Source organism: Phymastichus coffea, unplaced genomic scaffold (assembly GCF_024137745.1).
Source record: "Phymastichus coffea isolate CEN01 unplaced genomic scaffold, Cenicafe_Pcof_1.1 PCOF00026, whole genome shotgun sequence".
NCBI classification, from domain to species: Eukaryota; Metazoa; Arthropoda; class Insecta; order Hymenoptera; family Eulophidae; genus Phymastichus; species Phymastichus coffea.
In genome coordinates this window covers 394,410-411,401 of record NW_026706837.1, presented here as the reverse complement: position 1 = coordinate 411,401, position 16,992 = coordinate 394,410, and the positions used below count along the sequence as shown (strand labels likewise).

At 30.6% G+C, this 16,992-nt stretch overlaps 1 protein-coding gene across 1 annotated transcript in view; it reads right to left on the bottom strand.

Moving 5' to 3' along the window:
• The window catches only part of LOC131675580 (eukaryotic translation initiation factor 4 gamma 3-like), a 795,898-nt gene extending 779,305 nt beyond the window's left edge, over positions 1–16,593 (bottom strand). Inside the window, exons 1-2 of the mRNA XM_058954612.1 lie at positions 16,552–16,593; positions 15,737–16,051 (exon numbers count right to left, since the gene is read on the bottom strand). Of these exons, the coding sequence (XP_058810595.1) occupies positions 15,737–15,932 (196 nt within the window). The 5' untranslated portion in view covers positions 15,933–16,051; positions 16,552–16,593. The remainder of the gene's footprint in view (positions 1–15,736; positions 16,052–16,551) is intronic.
• Between the last annotated feature and the right edge of the window lie 399 nt (positions 16,594–16,992).

Below are 16,992 nucleotides of genomic sequence, written 5' to 3'. Positions count from 1 at the left end.
TGTTGTACATCACGAATAGGCACCAACAAATCAGACAATCAATAAAGAATACTACGTTCAAATTTTAAAACGTTTGCGTGATGCAGTAAGAAGAAAACGGCCGCACTTTTGGGAAAGTGGTGACTGGCTTCTCCATCACGATAATGCACCAGCGCATTCATCCAATCTTGTGCAGTAGTTTTTGAGCAAACACAATATCGCATTGCTTCGAAAACCTCTATACAGTCCCGACATAGCCTCTGTGACTTTTAGCTGTTTCCAAAACTAAAAAAACCACTCAAAGGACACCGATTCGATGACAAAACAACGATTGAAAATAATGCGACGAGTGTACTTAAGGCTATCCCTAAAAGTGAGTTCCAGGACTGTTTTGAAAAGTGGAAACATCGATGGAACCGCGTTATTCAATCAAGTGGGGATTACTCTGAAGGGTGCCAGCCACTAGATGATAAAGAATAACGCTAGCACCAAAATACAAAAGGTAGGCCCGATACTTTCCGGACAGACCTCGTATGTAAAGGAATAATGTATTAAAATACATCATTAACGATTTTTTGATTGTTGATTTGAATAACACATTTGTGTTCGCCAGCGATATGGCAACTACATATATATACAGTTAAAATTGTACTTATATACAAAAAAAGTAATTTAAAATAGAAAATCTTTCTAACTAAAACAAATGTTTTCTTCATTCATAAAAAAGTATTTTTAAATAAGAACAAATTTCTGAAATCAACATTCGATGTTCTCAAAATAAATTTTTTTTTTAATATAAAAACAAACTTCAAAGTTTTTAACTGAGGTCTCCAATTTGATAACTTCCGTGAAACCAATTAATAATTAATTAACCTAAATTATTAATTCTTTCAGTCACATAATTTGCACAGTAATTTGATCATCATAACCTACATATTTTAACATCATATTCATTACCAACGACTCAAATAACTCACAAATCGAGTTTCTAGTTCTCATTTCGCCAAATGACATTTTTCATCAACCATATTGAATCAGCCATTTTGAATTTTAAAAATCTGATGAAATTCAATTTTCGCGGGCTACGTACATTCAAGTTTTGAATTTTTTTTGTTGTGTTGGTACACTCGCCACGATCATATATTTTCAGTTTTTACTATATAGTACATGTTATTTTTCTGGCAGAGGTGTTAGAGGTTAGAAGTGTTTAGTGTGCTCGGTGATTTTCTTCTATCGCAAAGAATGGAGCAAAGAGTTTGCATTAAATTTTGTGTAAAAACGGAATCCTCTAAAGCTCTTGAAATGTTAACAATTGCATATGGTGAATCTACTCTGAGTAAGAAAAATGTGTATAAGTGGTATAAGCTGTTCCAATAAGGCCGAGAGAAAGTCGAAGACGAACCTTGCCCTGGACATCCTAGCACATCAACAACAAATGAAAACGTTGAAGCAGTGAAAGAAATTGTGTTTAAAAATCGTCGAATCACCATCAGAGAAGTTGCAGAAGATGTTGGCAAATCGGTTGGCTCATGCCATGATATTTTTTCAGATGTTCTGGGCATTAGGCGTGTGTCAGCGAAATTCGTACCAAAATTGCTTAATTTTGATCAAAAGAACCGTCGATTTTCTCAAAAGGGTTATAACTGGTGATGAATCGTGGTTATATCGATCGGTCTTACGAAGACAAAACTTAGTAATTCTGTTACGAAGAAAGTTCGTTTTCAAATTTGCCACGAAGAAAGTACGCTTTCAAAAACTGGCACGAAGAAAGTACGTTTTCAAAAACTGCCACGAAGAAAGTACGCTTTCAAAAACTGCCACGAAGAAAGTACGTTTTCAAAAACTGCCACGAAGAAAGTACGTTTTCAAAAACTGCCACGAAGAAAGTACGTTTTCAAAAACTGCCGCGAAGAAAGTACGTTTTCACAAACTGCTTTTTGCTTTCTGTTTTCGTCGCTTCTTTTTCCTTTTTCTCATGATAATTCTTGACGTTATCGGTAAAATAATTTTAGATATTCATATTTCGATGTAATTTTTTTCGTTGATTTCAAATCTGACCCCAATTTATTAAGGGCGCAGCGCGTATATTCCAGATCTTTTATTCATTGAAAACACGGGTCTTCAAGCATAATTTTCAATGAGGCGATAAACATTTTTGATGTATTTTTTTCCCTAGAATACGATGATGTCATTTGTTTTATCATAAAAATTACATAGCAAGCGATACAAGCGAAAAACCACTGGAAAGTCGTTTGATTTATCAAAGAAACACTTGAAAAAAGCCTCCGGGCGTTCGGTAAGTAATTTTTATGAAAAAATCATTAACACCACCGTATTCTACGTGAAAAATAACAGCGGAAACGTGTATCACATTATTAAAAATGATGCGTGGAGGGTCGTGCACTTCAAAAAAGTAAAATATGGAATGTAAGTTTTGCAATGTTAAGAGACACTTGGTTACTGAATTTATAGCGGGCTAATACAAATTAATTCCAATAATGTGATGCATGTTATCGAAAAGTATAAACTTTACAGAAAAAAATTAATACTATAAAGAAAACAATTCAAATTACTCAAAGTATGCGCGTGAATTTTTACAGAGCTGTCTCGAACATTTTTGGATTTTTGAATTTTGACTATATTTCGAAGAAATAAAAAAATTTTACTAAAAATTCTGACATAATTTCTGCGAATTAACTGAGTAGGAAGAATCAAAGAACATTATGTTTGTTTTTTGTTTTGCATAGTTATTATTTGTTTTTGTCTGTACAACAATTTAAAAATTTTAAAATTTCATTTGTTTTTATATTTTCATTTTTTTTATATTCTTCGTTTTTCTTTTTATTTGTAATGTTGAAATATTTTTCTGCTGCAACGGGTTCCGATTTAATTAATTAATAAAATCGGGCCCGTTACACTACTTATTCTACAAGTGCTACTCTTTACTATGAGCAGCTTGAAAACAAGTTTTGAAGTGATATAGTTTGCACCCTTTACAAATCTTTGTAGTCCCTATATACAAGATACAAAAATTTACAGCTGTGTTAATTTACGATTTTCTTGTTGTTTTTCAGTAATGCATTTAATAATCAAAGCGTGTTAACGATTACTTTATTCTTACTCGAGATAGTCGTTTTGTTAAAAGCTTTGATTATCAACAAATATTAACAAAAATATGCATATGAAAGCTCCAGAAAGTGCTGGCTTTTGTCAGAATTAACAAATCATATCTTAAACAATTAAAAAAGAAGAATTCTTTCATTGTATAAATTCGTTTTCATATTTCTATCTAAAACCATTCTTGGCTTATAAAAAATTTGCTTCTTCTTTGCAAGACGTAGTTTTTGCAGTCTAATAATGACGTATGATATTTTATAATATAGTTTTAAGTTTCATTGATTTCGGCATTCAAAGTTAAACGTTCGTAATTAGCTATAAGTGAAATAGATTAAATTTTGTGATTTTGTCGGAAGGTAAAACTTGCTAACTAGAAGCAATATGATGAAATCGTGTAGCTTTTTCTCATTTAGAGTAGATTTACATTAAAAAAACATTCTATTTAAAAAACAATTAAATTGTTTCCGGCAATACTTTACGTTACATCAGAAGGTATTCTTTTTCATTTCTTGTAATAAATTACAAAAATTTTAATTTAAAAAGTATAAAAGTACACGTAAAGTAAGTTTGTTTATTGTTACATAACAATTTTAAAATAAGGTAAAATAAACTGGTGTCATAACTAGATTTTCATTATTATGGCTCCGAAATAAAAGAGAGACGAGTGGAAATCAGTTTACATGCTAGAGTTCAAAACTCTATAAATACTAAACAAAGTTACAGCAAGGTTACAATACAATATAGTACATGTATGTATTGGTCGTAAGATACTGTCGGCATCGGCAGTAAACACGCTGTCATTCAACAGTGAACTGCCGAGTGTGTCGCATCGTTGAAGTGTTCCAGTAAAATTACTACGCGACATTTAATTCATTATTCATTGTTTGGTAGCATCTCAATCGTACTGTAGGTAAGTACTGTGCAAAAATCGTCGGTATTGATTTAATATTACTTTAATATAGTGCTCTTGAAAACGAATGAAACTTTATAAATTTTGCATTGACTTGATAACATAATATACATTATAATATATTTCAAACCACAGTGATTGTTATTGTTGATCAATTTTAATTAATCAATTGCAAGTATTATAATAATACGTTAAAATGTTAGTTAAGAGTTAAAGGTGTACGATACGTCAAACATACGCCGAATTCCTGATAGCACGTGTGAACAGCTTATTTCGGAATTTAGTATTATGTACATCGAATATACATATATATATATATATATATATATATAATATTATATACTAGTCAAGTCATATACTACACTGACATTGTGGTATACCAACGTTTTGGGCACTGTCTGATCCTCACTCTATCGCGCGCATTTCTTGAGCAGTGACGTACTTAATTATTAATTATGCACTATCACTCTCTTAAGCTTAAAATTAATCAATAATATTCATTGAAAATAATACTTAATACATTTATTAATTACTATGAAAAAATAAAACACAATTTACTTTTCGCATTCAATTAAAGCAGACTTAAGTTACTCTTGTGGAAAGATATCTGATCATATCATACGAAATACACAAGGTCATAATTAATTGTTCGTCGCTTTTCCAATAGTTAAATTCTACAAAATTATAGTTATTGAAAACCCAAATAATGAGAGCATTCCATCGAGCACTTGATTTTTGTGCACGAGAACTATTTTTTTTACGTATTCAATTTTTTAGTGAAGAATAATTCATGCATACACCAACTTGAATGAATGAGCTATATTTTAATTATTTATCACGCTGGTGAGCTGACATGATGAAATAATACAACGAAATTAATTAAAAAATAACTTTATATTATGCCTTTTAACGTCGGGTACGCTTCGTTCGCGTTATGTTTATCAAGCTCTGCAAATGAATTTTTGGATTCATACTTACATCTAAATTTGCCAAACAAATATTTGTGTACAGTACATGTAGAACACGAATAATAAAAAATTTCGTTGAATAAATTCGCGATGGATTAACGAGTTTTACAGAAAATTATTTATGGTTTAGTCTAGTGATTTTAAAAAAGAAATATTTTTATGTTTATATTAGAAAAAGATGCAACTATTTCGATTGAAATCAGTTATTACAGAAAACATTCTATATTTTATCTGTAATAGTAAATATTTTACATTTTTAAATACCATTAATTTATAGTCGTGGCGCGTATTTACGTAAGTCTATTAAAGAATCTATTAAAGAAATATTAGTTCTGCGTATAAATTCGAGTGAATTATAAAGTCGAATTATTAAATATTTTCCTAAACAATTCATTTTTAATTGTAGCCTGTAATTTTTTATTTTACAACATAATAATATAGACATCGATGTCAGGTACTGATAGAGGTATTATTGATTCCTCCAAATATTTGAGGCAAAAAAATGTCGATTCCGATAATGATGATATGCCTGAAGAAATAGAAGACGATATACCAATAACTCCTGAATTCGAGGCTGCATTGAATGAATTCATAAGTATTAAAATTGAGATCCCTGAAGATGAAAGTGATGATGAAACTTGCGAAGAATCAGATGGTAGTTTAGAAAATAAAACGGCTGACGAGCCACATGAACAAAGCGAGGAATCAGACGACTCAACAGACAGCCATGATCTCGAATCGGAATACCCAGATGAACATTCCTCACAACGTAAAAAATCTGCAGTTCACGTCAGTATCAACATTGGTGATAGCTCGAATAGCTCTACAGTTCGCTTCTTGAAAAGAAACACTAAGCGAAGACCTCCGAGAAACCTGCAACCTCGTATGCGAAAAAGGCAAACAAATAAGGAGTTGTGGGTCGACGTCAGTGCCAAAAAAGCACGTAACAGTGGAAATACTGGAATCGGACGAGATGGTAAAGCAATTAAAGCCAGAAAAGTGCTCAGTGGATGCAATAATAAATGTAAAAAAAAATGCCGGACCAGAATTGATATGGAGGACCGCCTCCATGCCCATAAAGCATACTGGAATTTAGCAAGTGCAAGTGAAAAATGGCAATGTTTAACTGAATGGACGAAGAGTACAAATGAACCATTTTCTACGGATGAAGACTCAGACTCGGACTCGGACTCGGAAGGAACTTCAACTTACCAAAACAGATTTGAATATTATTTACCAAAGAAAGAATCTCAAGAAAAAGAAATCGTGTGTCAAAAAATGTTTTTGAATACGTTAGGTATGTACAAAAATATATTATATATATTTTTAATGCTACTTAACTCACCTTCGCGTCCTAAATAATAAATATCCTATTAAATAACAGTATTACGCTTTAAAAAATTTATGGGCTCTTTGATCATTAATATCTAAATACATATCTCATTCGTATAGTACTGCAAACTAAGAGGCTCTTATGCGAAATATCAAATTTTACGCCCTAAAAAAATATTTGTATTTATTCACATTCTGATTGAGATGACATTCATGTTGAAAGGATTAGAATTTTGAGTGTAAGTTGAATTAGTATGTCAGTAATTTCAACGAAAATTTTACATATTTTTGATTTCTTTTGTTAATTAATAATATTATCACACAGTTGCATTTGATGATGAGTAAATAAATTCTAATTTGCAATGAATTAAATGACATTAATTTATTCTAGCAAAACTGATTTACACAAAGTTTTATTAGATAGAATGGCGTTCATTCATTCATTGCAAAGTAATTAGCAATATTATATTCAGCAAAAGATGTGCTATCTTGTACATAGTAAAACTGTAAGGTCGGTAATAATGATAATTACCAAGAAGACCTGGTATAACGGAAAATTGTATTTTGATAAATTGTTTAAGTAAATGTATGTTTAATGTTTTTTAGATATATCCAGAACAGTTGTTCGGACGGCACATAAAAAGAAAAAGGAATCGGGAGGAACCGGAGTAGTTGGAAATGATCAGCGTGGAAAACACACGAATAGACCACACAAATACCCCGATTGTCTTGTCAATTTGATAATAGCTCACGTCAATATGTATCCCACAATGGAGTCTCATTATTGTCGAGCGACTACAGATCGAAAATATTTAGAAGAGGGGCTTAATGTATCCAAAATGACACGTATGTTGAATTTGGCTATCAAGAAGAAACACAACATAGACAACATCATTTCAACACAAGCCTACAGAAGAATTTTCACCTCAAATTTCAATTACGGATTTTTCAAACCGAAAAAAGATCAGTAAGTAATTTTCACTATGCAATAAATTTATTAATACTTGAATTCGGCTACAAATTAGTCTGTAAGGTGGGTTACTGCTAAAATTCTATATCCTTCGTTTTTCCATAAAATTGTATTGAAATTTTTTGAATTATTATTCTGTTTGAAGTAACGAAGTTTTCGATCCAACAATTTCTTTCATGTACTAAACCAATTTTATACGTATTTATAATGAAGACATTTTTTAAGCCTGTTTTCATCATGTTCTCAGTGAGACAGTGTTAACGAAATTGAATTTGGGATGAGGGCTCATTCTCTTCCTTCAAAACTAAAGAAAAAAAAAAGAGACCGTGTCGCAGGACACGGGGTAAGAACGTAGTTCATTCTAGTATATACAGTGTAAAAAAATCATGATTGAAATTTAATGAAAAAAAACCATGCAGCAAACAACAAAATAGTGCTTGAAATAAATTTAATGCAAAAACAGAACATTAACGTAGAGATCTTCAAAATTAATGCACATTTACTTAAATGTCATGTAGATGCTTATTGAATATTCATGTTCAAAAATAGAAATTTCAAACTATATACCACGGTAAAAAACAAAAATTAATATTTATTTATAGATATTTATTGCTATTGTCATATATTTTCAATATTACTTTGTTGATTATTAATTATCAAATTGGAATTTTGCAGACTTTAAATTATTTATACTTATACCGAGATTCGATCCCACGTCCTTTGAATTGAGAGTGACGCGATTCGTCACTTTTTATAACGGTACATTTTCTGCGGACTAACATCCCTTCGCTAATATTTTTTACGGACTAACATCCCTTCGCTAACGGGAGATAAAGAACTTCGTTCGAAAAACTCTATGAACCCGAATTTGTCTAATGTAATTCTGTACTGAACTCCATCATGAAGTATCAAAGAAGACAGCGTCTTGACTCTCCAATTTCAAACAGTACTTAATTAAAATTTTCTACATGGCCAAATTGACCACGAAGGAAACGGTAATTTACAGAAATTGTTAATGGCTCAATTTAAATAATAAATCGTATGAAATATAGTTCAAATGAAATGCTTTTGCTAAAAATATTCTTCATGTAGTTTGTAGTCAACTGCAAAACTTTCCATGAGAATATTCATCGTGGAACTATTCTACATCATTATAAATCACTCTTAATAATGAGATGAACATTATTTCACGCGTAGATTTGAATAGTAAATAATGAGAAGTATAATATAAGGGCGTGGGCAATGGTCATTTTACCATATAAAGCAATTCATAATGATGTAGAATAGTTCAATGCAGAATATTTTCATAGAAAGTTTGGCAATTGACTGAACATTTTTGAAGATTATTTTTAGCAACAGAATTCCTTTTTGAATTCTACTTCGTATGATTTATTATTTACATTTAGCCATGAACAATTTCTGTATATTACTATTTTTTTGGTGATCAATTCGGCCATGTAGGAAATTTTAATTATGTACGGTTTGAAAAAGGAGAGTTCAGACGCTGTCTCAAAAAACACCATAAAAATTTTGTAAATTTGTGATTTTTATGGTGTTTCTATGGTGTAGTTCAGTATGTAATTAGTTACATGGAGTTCGGCTTCCTAAAGTTTTTGTCTATGGATTTTATGGAAAAGAATGAGCTCCCCAAATTTCATTTCGTCGCTACTGTATGCACCGGGAGCATTTTACGTAAAAACTAGCTATACAACTTCGAATGCTTGTCATTCCGAATAGAATCATCCTAGTAAAGTCCGTAGAAGCTCAAAACGTTCGTATTTTGGAGAAGAATGAGTGGTTCGAATTCTGGAATCCTACATGAAGTATTTCAAAATCTATGCTTAATAAACAGTAAAAAAACGGGAAATTTCACCAGAGATCCACTTTACGGAAACCTATGTTATTGTGACCAAATTATTTAATTACACGATATTATATCAATTCTCGAGCTTCCACTTCTAATATTTGTGATTAAAAAATCATTATTACAAAGAACTATCAATGATTTCAGTATAGAGATTTATTTTTATTGGAAAACGAATAATAAATTCGTTTGGTTCGATTTATCTATCCATTACCATAAAAAAAATGCCAAAAATGTCGAGTACATTTGCAAAATCTCTTATTTGGCAAAAAGCTTCATTATACTATTATTTGTACATTTCGTTCACAGCTGAAGGGAAAATAACTACATAACATCAGCTTATAAAAAAATTACATGATCATAAATTATAATGAATACATGTGGAACTATTGTTGCAGATGCGAGTTTTGCGAACAGTACAAAAATTCAAACGATCAACAAAAACTGGAATTAGAAGCATCTTACCAACAACACATGGGAAACAAGAAATACATGCGAAAACTCGTTAAAAAATTTGTTTTAACTGATACGGAGAACTCGAAATCAATTATCATGTTTCATTTCGACCTTCAGAAAATTTTGACTACGCCGAAAACCGAAATCGGCAATCTGTATTATATGTCAAAATTCAATATTTGGAATCTCACCTGTTATAACGTGAAATCTCACGATGGTTCCTGCTTCTTATGGAACGAAACAGTAGGTCACAGAGGATCAAATGAAATAGCATCGATTTTGATGATGTACTTGATGAATTTGATTGAAAGTAATCCTTCCGTAAAAGAAATCCATTCTCTAAGTGACAATTGCAGCGGACAAAACAAAAACCAAAATATCTTTTCAATGATGCTGCAAGTTGCCGTCTTGTGTAACGTTAAAATTATTCACAGGTAAGATGTGCTATCTACTTTTTCATAACATACTTATTTGATTTTTTGAAATGGCGTATTTTGAGTCACGAAACATTTATTCGTTCTTTGAATCACAATATTTCTACTGTCAATTTTCTTAAATTTGTTGTGTATTTTTAATACGCGTTGGAAATATTACAACTAATAATGAGAATTGTGCAAGACTCTTCAATAATTAAATAACATTGATTTTTTTAACACGCAATATGTCCCAGTACATTGATCTTTAAATAATTCTTTGAAATACCAATATCAATTGCAGGTTTTTGGAGGTTGGCCATACGCAAAGTGCGGGTGATTCTATGCATGCCACAATCGAGAAATATTGTAAACACAAACAAATTTTTACACAGCAGCAGTGGGGAATACACATGACAAAATGCTGTAAACAGTCTTATCAAGTCAAGCACATCCAACAGCCAGAAATGAAAGACTTTTCCCCCTTGGCTGCAAATTTTTCATGGAAAAGTGTGCAAATTTCTAAGGTGCGAGAAATCACATTTGATCCTGCTGACAAAAAACTTGTGCATGTAAAATATGAATTCAGGGAGAATCCGAAAAGTGCAAAAATTTTTAAGAAGAACAGTGATCCCCGAAAATTATTAACGGACTTCGAACTTCAATCGGCGTATGAAACAAGAATCCCTTTGGCTACAAAAAAAAAAGAAGATTTACAAAAAATGATTAATAAGTTGTGGATTCCCGAAAAATATCATGACTATTACAATGACATAGTAAATTGTTAATTTCCTTATATTATATAATAACTTAATTTTTTTCTGCGTTCGATCATTAAATTTGTAATGTTCACATAACTTCGTATAGGTACTACAATTTATCTCTTTAATGAAAAATATTGTATTGAAAAAAATAGCGGTATCGAAGTTTGCATTAAGATTTGGCACTACTCGTGCAGTTCGGTGATTCTATGCACTTTGTTTTTCAAGTATAGTTTTAGTTTCAGGTTTGCGACTGCCTGTCACATCGTGACAATGCATTGGTCTGTAATGAAAGTTAATTTCTAGTTTGTATTAATAATACAAAAATTAAATCACCTTCTCTTGAATTGATCCTTTATTATGTTCTAATTTTTTTCGTAGAAACTTTTGAAACCAAACTTTCTTCGCGGCAGTTCTTGAAAACGTACTTTCTTCGCGGCAGTTTTTGAAAACGTACTTTTTTCGTGGCAGTTTTTGAAAATGTACTTTCTTCGCGGCAGTTTTTGAAAATGTACTTTCTTCGCGGCAGTTTTTGAAAACGTACTTTTTTCGTGGCAGTTTTTGAAAACGTACTTTTTTCGTGGCAGTTTTTGAAAACGTACTTTCTTCGTGGCAAATTATTCAAATAAATTCTTTTCGTAAGACCCATCGATATGGTTATGATGTCGAAACTAAAATCTAATCGTCCCAATGGAAGATCCTAGAAGAGCCATCACCCAAAAAAGCACGCCAAGTTCGAACAAATGTCAAGGTTTTGCTTACTGTCTTCTTTAACCTGTTAACCGAGCGGGACGTATAAATACGTCCAAAGTAAACAACAATAATTACAGGTAGCACATATGAATACGTCCTCGATATTTGTATTGCGCCCTGGAACGGGCGGGACGTATATTTTACTACTACTATGGTAATACGTCATTCATACACGTCTTAGTGGAAAAGGACGCGCCCGTTATAAGTTGCGTAATTAGAAAGGGATTTCCCCGGTGAACAGGTTAATTACCGCGGCGTTGTTCATCAGGAATTCTTACCACAAGGTCGTACGGTCAATAAGGAGTATTATACATTGAAGTTATGTGTCGCTTGCCAGAGGCAATACGCAAAAATCGTCCAGAAATTTGGAAAAACAATTCGTGAATTTTACATCACGATAATGCACCTGCTCATTCATTGTTGCTTGTGAGAGATTTTTTGGCCAAAACCAACACCACAGTCATGCCTCAGCCTCCATATTCACCGGATTTGGCTCCTAGTGACTTTTTTCTTTTCCTAAAACTTAAGAAACCCATGAAAAGACATCGATGTTTAACGATTGAGGAGATAAAAACTGCATCGTTAAAAGAACTCAAGGCTATACCTTAAAATGATTATCAAAAGTACTTTGATGATTGGAAAAAGCGCTGGTACAAGTGTATTATATCTAATAGAGATTACTTTGAAGGGGACAACATATTAGTACATTACGATACAAGTGCGCAAAGTAGGCGATTCCCGCACGCGCGAGGGTTACCGACCGAGCGAAGCGAGGTCGGTAACGCGCGTGCATGATCGCCTACGTTTCGCACGCGTATCGTATACTATTTTCTCGTACGAGATGCGAAAAGTTCGATTATACTTTGAATTTGTGAGATGGGTGGAAAAAGAAGGTTTTATAATTAAGGAATAAATGTGGAAAAACACGCAAAACATTTTTTTTCCCCATTGACAATGTAGATGGCGAAAAATATTGGGAAAACGAAGTCCTTTCCCACTCCACGCAACTCATTTTTAAAAATGAAAATTCAAAAACTATGTTCTTGAGGTCCGACGGAAAACATTCTGCCAGTACAAATTTGGCAGTTGTCCTTTCGCGTTTGTCCTTTCTAGTTCCTTTCAATTCAACAAAAATGTCTAAACAAAAGGTGCTACAGAAATAAATTTGGCATATACAATAGATTTAAATAAACATTAAATTTAAAAACATTTAAATTACATTAAATTTTTATAACTGTAATGTAATCATAAATAGGTCTGGAGATAAAAAATAAAATTGATTTTTCCTAGATTTTTTTCATTGGAGAAAATTTATCTTCCTTAATTACAGTAACTGGCGAAAATTTGTCTTCGCTAATTACAGTAATCGGGAAAAATGTATCTTCCCCAGTATTCCCTCGTTAAACTTTGTAGGCATTGACGCATTTTTTCCGTGCGCAAAGTATTTCCCCCACGCAGTTAGCGTGCGCAAAGTATTTCCCCCACGCAGTTAGCGTGCGCAAAGTATTTCCCCGTGCGGGAATGGGTTTGCGCATGCGCAGTTCCGTGTTACGATAAGCGTGCGGGAATCAAGGGTTTTGCACACGGAAAAGTCTGCGCAAAATCGAACTTTGCGCACGCTGTGCGAGAAAAATATTTTTTTAGAAAACCATAGTCACCATACCTTTTGAACACCCCTTATATATTTTAGTTCTAATTTTAAAAAACCTAAAATGTTTGATCCACTATATTGAATCCACCATTTTAAATGTTTGTAAAATATGACTCCACATTCTTGATCAGCGACCCCAAAAAGCTGAAGATGGATCATTTTTAGCATATGTTCCATCTAATTTCGCTCATAATGAATTAAATTCATAAAAATACCCTTATTTTGTGTATATTTATTTATAACAATAATAATTATGTATAAATTAGCAAACATTTCAAGAAACTTTAAAGTTTCAGAAGTTTAGTAGCAAAAAACGGTAAGCTTACATATTTACCGATGATTTCAAAGAATAAATAACTAAAAATGGAAAATGAAACATGTAGCCACTAGTTATTTCTGTAACCGAAAGAGTTAAATAACTATGCATTTAAATTATATTAAGCATGCAGCAGTTTTACTTAGTGACGTTGCAACATTTTAAATGAAATATTTTTATCAATCTGCGACGACTGCATGTCATTCAAAAGACCATAAAATGAGCTTCCAAACATAATAAAACATGATTTTATATATTTATATTTAACTAAGTAATAAAACTTTGAAGTTTGAGTATATTTTGTTTTTGGGCTAAAAAAAATTAAACAATACTGTATATAATAATATATTTATATAATAATAATATATTTATATAATAATAATATATTTATATATTATTATATATGCTCCAACACAAACATATAAAGTTTAATAAATAAGATATTATTAACTTTCTATTAATCATCATTTATTATTTTTAAGTAACGTTTCAGCTGTTTTCAAACAATAATAATCTCCAGCTTCCTTCAGGCAAAAAGATGGTAACTGGATTGACAGAAAGTTAATAATATTGTATCCATTATATTTTGTTTATCCAATCATTAGCATTGTAAGAAAGAAATAAACATAAAAACATTGTTCCTTCATATATTATCAAAAGTTGGATATGTTCTATACTGATGACATGCGATTCAATACATATGATCATACATGAATATGGATCACTTGACCTGGGCAGTGGGGATTTGAATAAAAAAGATACAGATTGTAAGATTTTTATGCACACAGGAGCTTTATGTTTCTCTGCAGCTTTGCAGTTCCTAATAATACGGTAGAACTGCATGTATATTGGTATAAATAAATCAAATAAGTAAATAAATAAATAAACCATGAGAATGGTTTTTCTTTCTTTCTTCATTTACGTTCACTAATCAAGAACAACTTCAAAAAAGAGATAAAAAGCAATTTATTAATTAAATTTATAATTTTTAGTTCGAATATATGGAATCAAGACTGCATATTTAAATTTTGAATGCAATGAAAATTTATTGTCTCTTTCCTCGAAAACATTATATTCACTATTTGTTCAATCAATTGCTGTTGCAACCATACAAGACTAAATTTTAAAATAGGCGCATAAAAATAATAAAAAATGAAGTATCAAAACTCTATAACTAACATTGATAACTGACATTAAAGTAAAAATATTTGGCATACTGAAGCATTTAATGGGTTCAAGCTGGTTTTGTTATTTTGTAAACATAAAAAACAGAAAGAAATCACAGTAGTAAATTTTATAAAAGTTCATAACATTTGAAAGTTAATCAGAAAAATTAATGTTTATTAAAAATAAAATTTGTTCCAGTCATCATAAGATATGATATTAATTAAATTTTGAAAGAAAATTAATTATTTATTTTCTATAAAAAAAGCCATGATATTATTATGTTATTATTCTAAAAAGAGATTGTGTTCACAGATAATAAAGGCAGATTATATAGTACTTTCAAATAAATTTGTGATTCTGGTCAATGGGTATATCCCATTGGATTGCTATTTTATTAAATGATAAAAATTAATAAGCTAAAATTTTTTGGAAATTGGTTTCATATATTTGTATTATTTTGCTTAGCACAAAGTTTGTATTTTTATTAATTGTTTTTGTCAACAATAATTAGTTATCTTACAATCATAAGAGAATAACTGAATATTATATTTGAATTTCTCAATAACATTAAATAATAAAATATTTAAAATAAATTACTGGTATTAATCAATATTTGGATTCCATAAACTAATAAATTTAATAAATACATAATAAATGCATTTTTAAATTTTGAAGTGTACTCTAGTCTCATAAGGTTAGATAACATAACGAAATGATATATTTACATGTATTTAATCAATTTTTAGATTTTTTTAAATTAAAAAAATAATATTGAGTTCAACATTCTTCAGATATTTTTTTCTATTATCCCAGAATTCTTGCTTATTACTCTATGACTTTAATTTACAACAAATTTCGTATAGGTTTATTGAATAATTAAATAATGTTATGGTTATTTGTGAATGGAGAAGAACACATTTTTCAAATGTTCAAATAAAAGTGAATACTTATTATTACATCGCTAAGAATTGGAATATTCAGCCTATACTTATTTAGTTATATAATAATTTGTTACCATTACCAATATCATCAAAAATTATAAATAACTGAATAATCAAACAAATAAAAATATAATTTACCAGCATGTGATATAAACCGAGCTGTGGTATTCAAAATTGTTGGATTGTAATGCTGTGTATGTGAAGACTGTGATCCAGTTATTGCAGATGGCTGGCTTATATTTACACCAATAATATTTTGTGGCTGCAGATGTGAATGATGTGATTGATGATGATGAGTAAGGTGATGATGTTTTCCCTTTGTTGGCATACTCATCTTATAAATGCGACGTATTGGAAATTGGCCTTAGTCGCTTTAAAACATATAACTGATCCACTTATTGTGACCCTCATAAGGATTCAAGGTGAACTTATTTTAAACAAATTTCTCGAATTCTAAAAATTTTAATATACATATAATTCACATTGAGTACAAATATTTTTACTACTTAAATAAATCTTGGCACTTGAAAAGATTATCAATTAAAAATTATTTTATTTTACATAAATATTTATTTATGAAAAATTTAGAATAATTCTAGTTGTTTTTGTGTACTTTATCATAACCAAAAATTTTCCATATTTAAGTAAATTAATGAAACTCTGTATTTATTATCTGATAGATAAAATAAAAAATTAATTTATTATTAATTCTAATAACTATAAATTATGCACATTTATAACAACTAGATGGTGCCATTATTTTATCATAAGCTAAGTATGTACTGCTCAGCATGGATAAAATTTATGAAACTTTTCTAATAGAACTATATTTTTGAGATCATATTTTCCAATATATTCCAACTCATTTAATTAAAATCAATATAATATATTTATTATTACTATCCTAGATGATAGTAAATGTTATAAAAATTGATAATTAAAAATACACAAACGTATGACACTCAATTTGCATGCTATTCACAGCTCAGTTTTACATACGTACTTCACACGAAAGCCGAAACTCGCATTGTGTATACATAGGTCTAAAACCGTATATATAGGTTTAACCACGAATAAGGCCTTAAAAGAACACTCAGAATTAGTTTTTTTAAATAATCGATAAACTAATTCTGCCACTAGATAGTTTGTGAACAGAGAATGCTTAGATTTTTCACCATTTGTTAGTTCGTCTCTAGGAAACCGTATGAAAAGAATAAAATTAATATTAGGTACTAGGTCCTAGCACCAAGATCAAATTTGCGGTAAAATAATACATAATATATTTATAAAAGAATTATTCGTATACCTATCGTTATCTCGTGGGACGAACAATGGTATCCATTATAAAATGAGAGATAAATCAATCATTTAAGTAATTACTTAGGCCCTCGCTA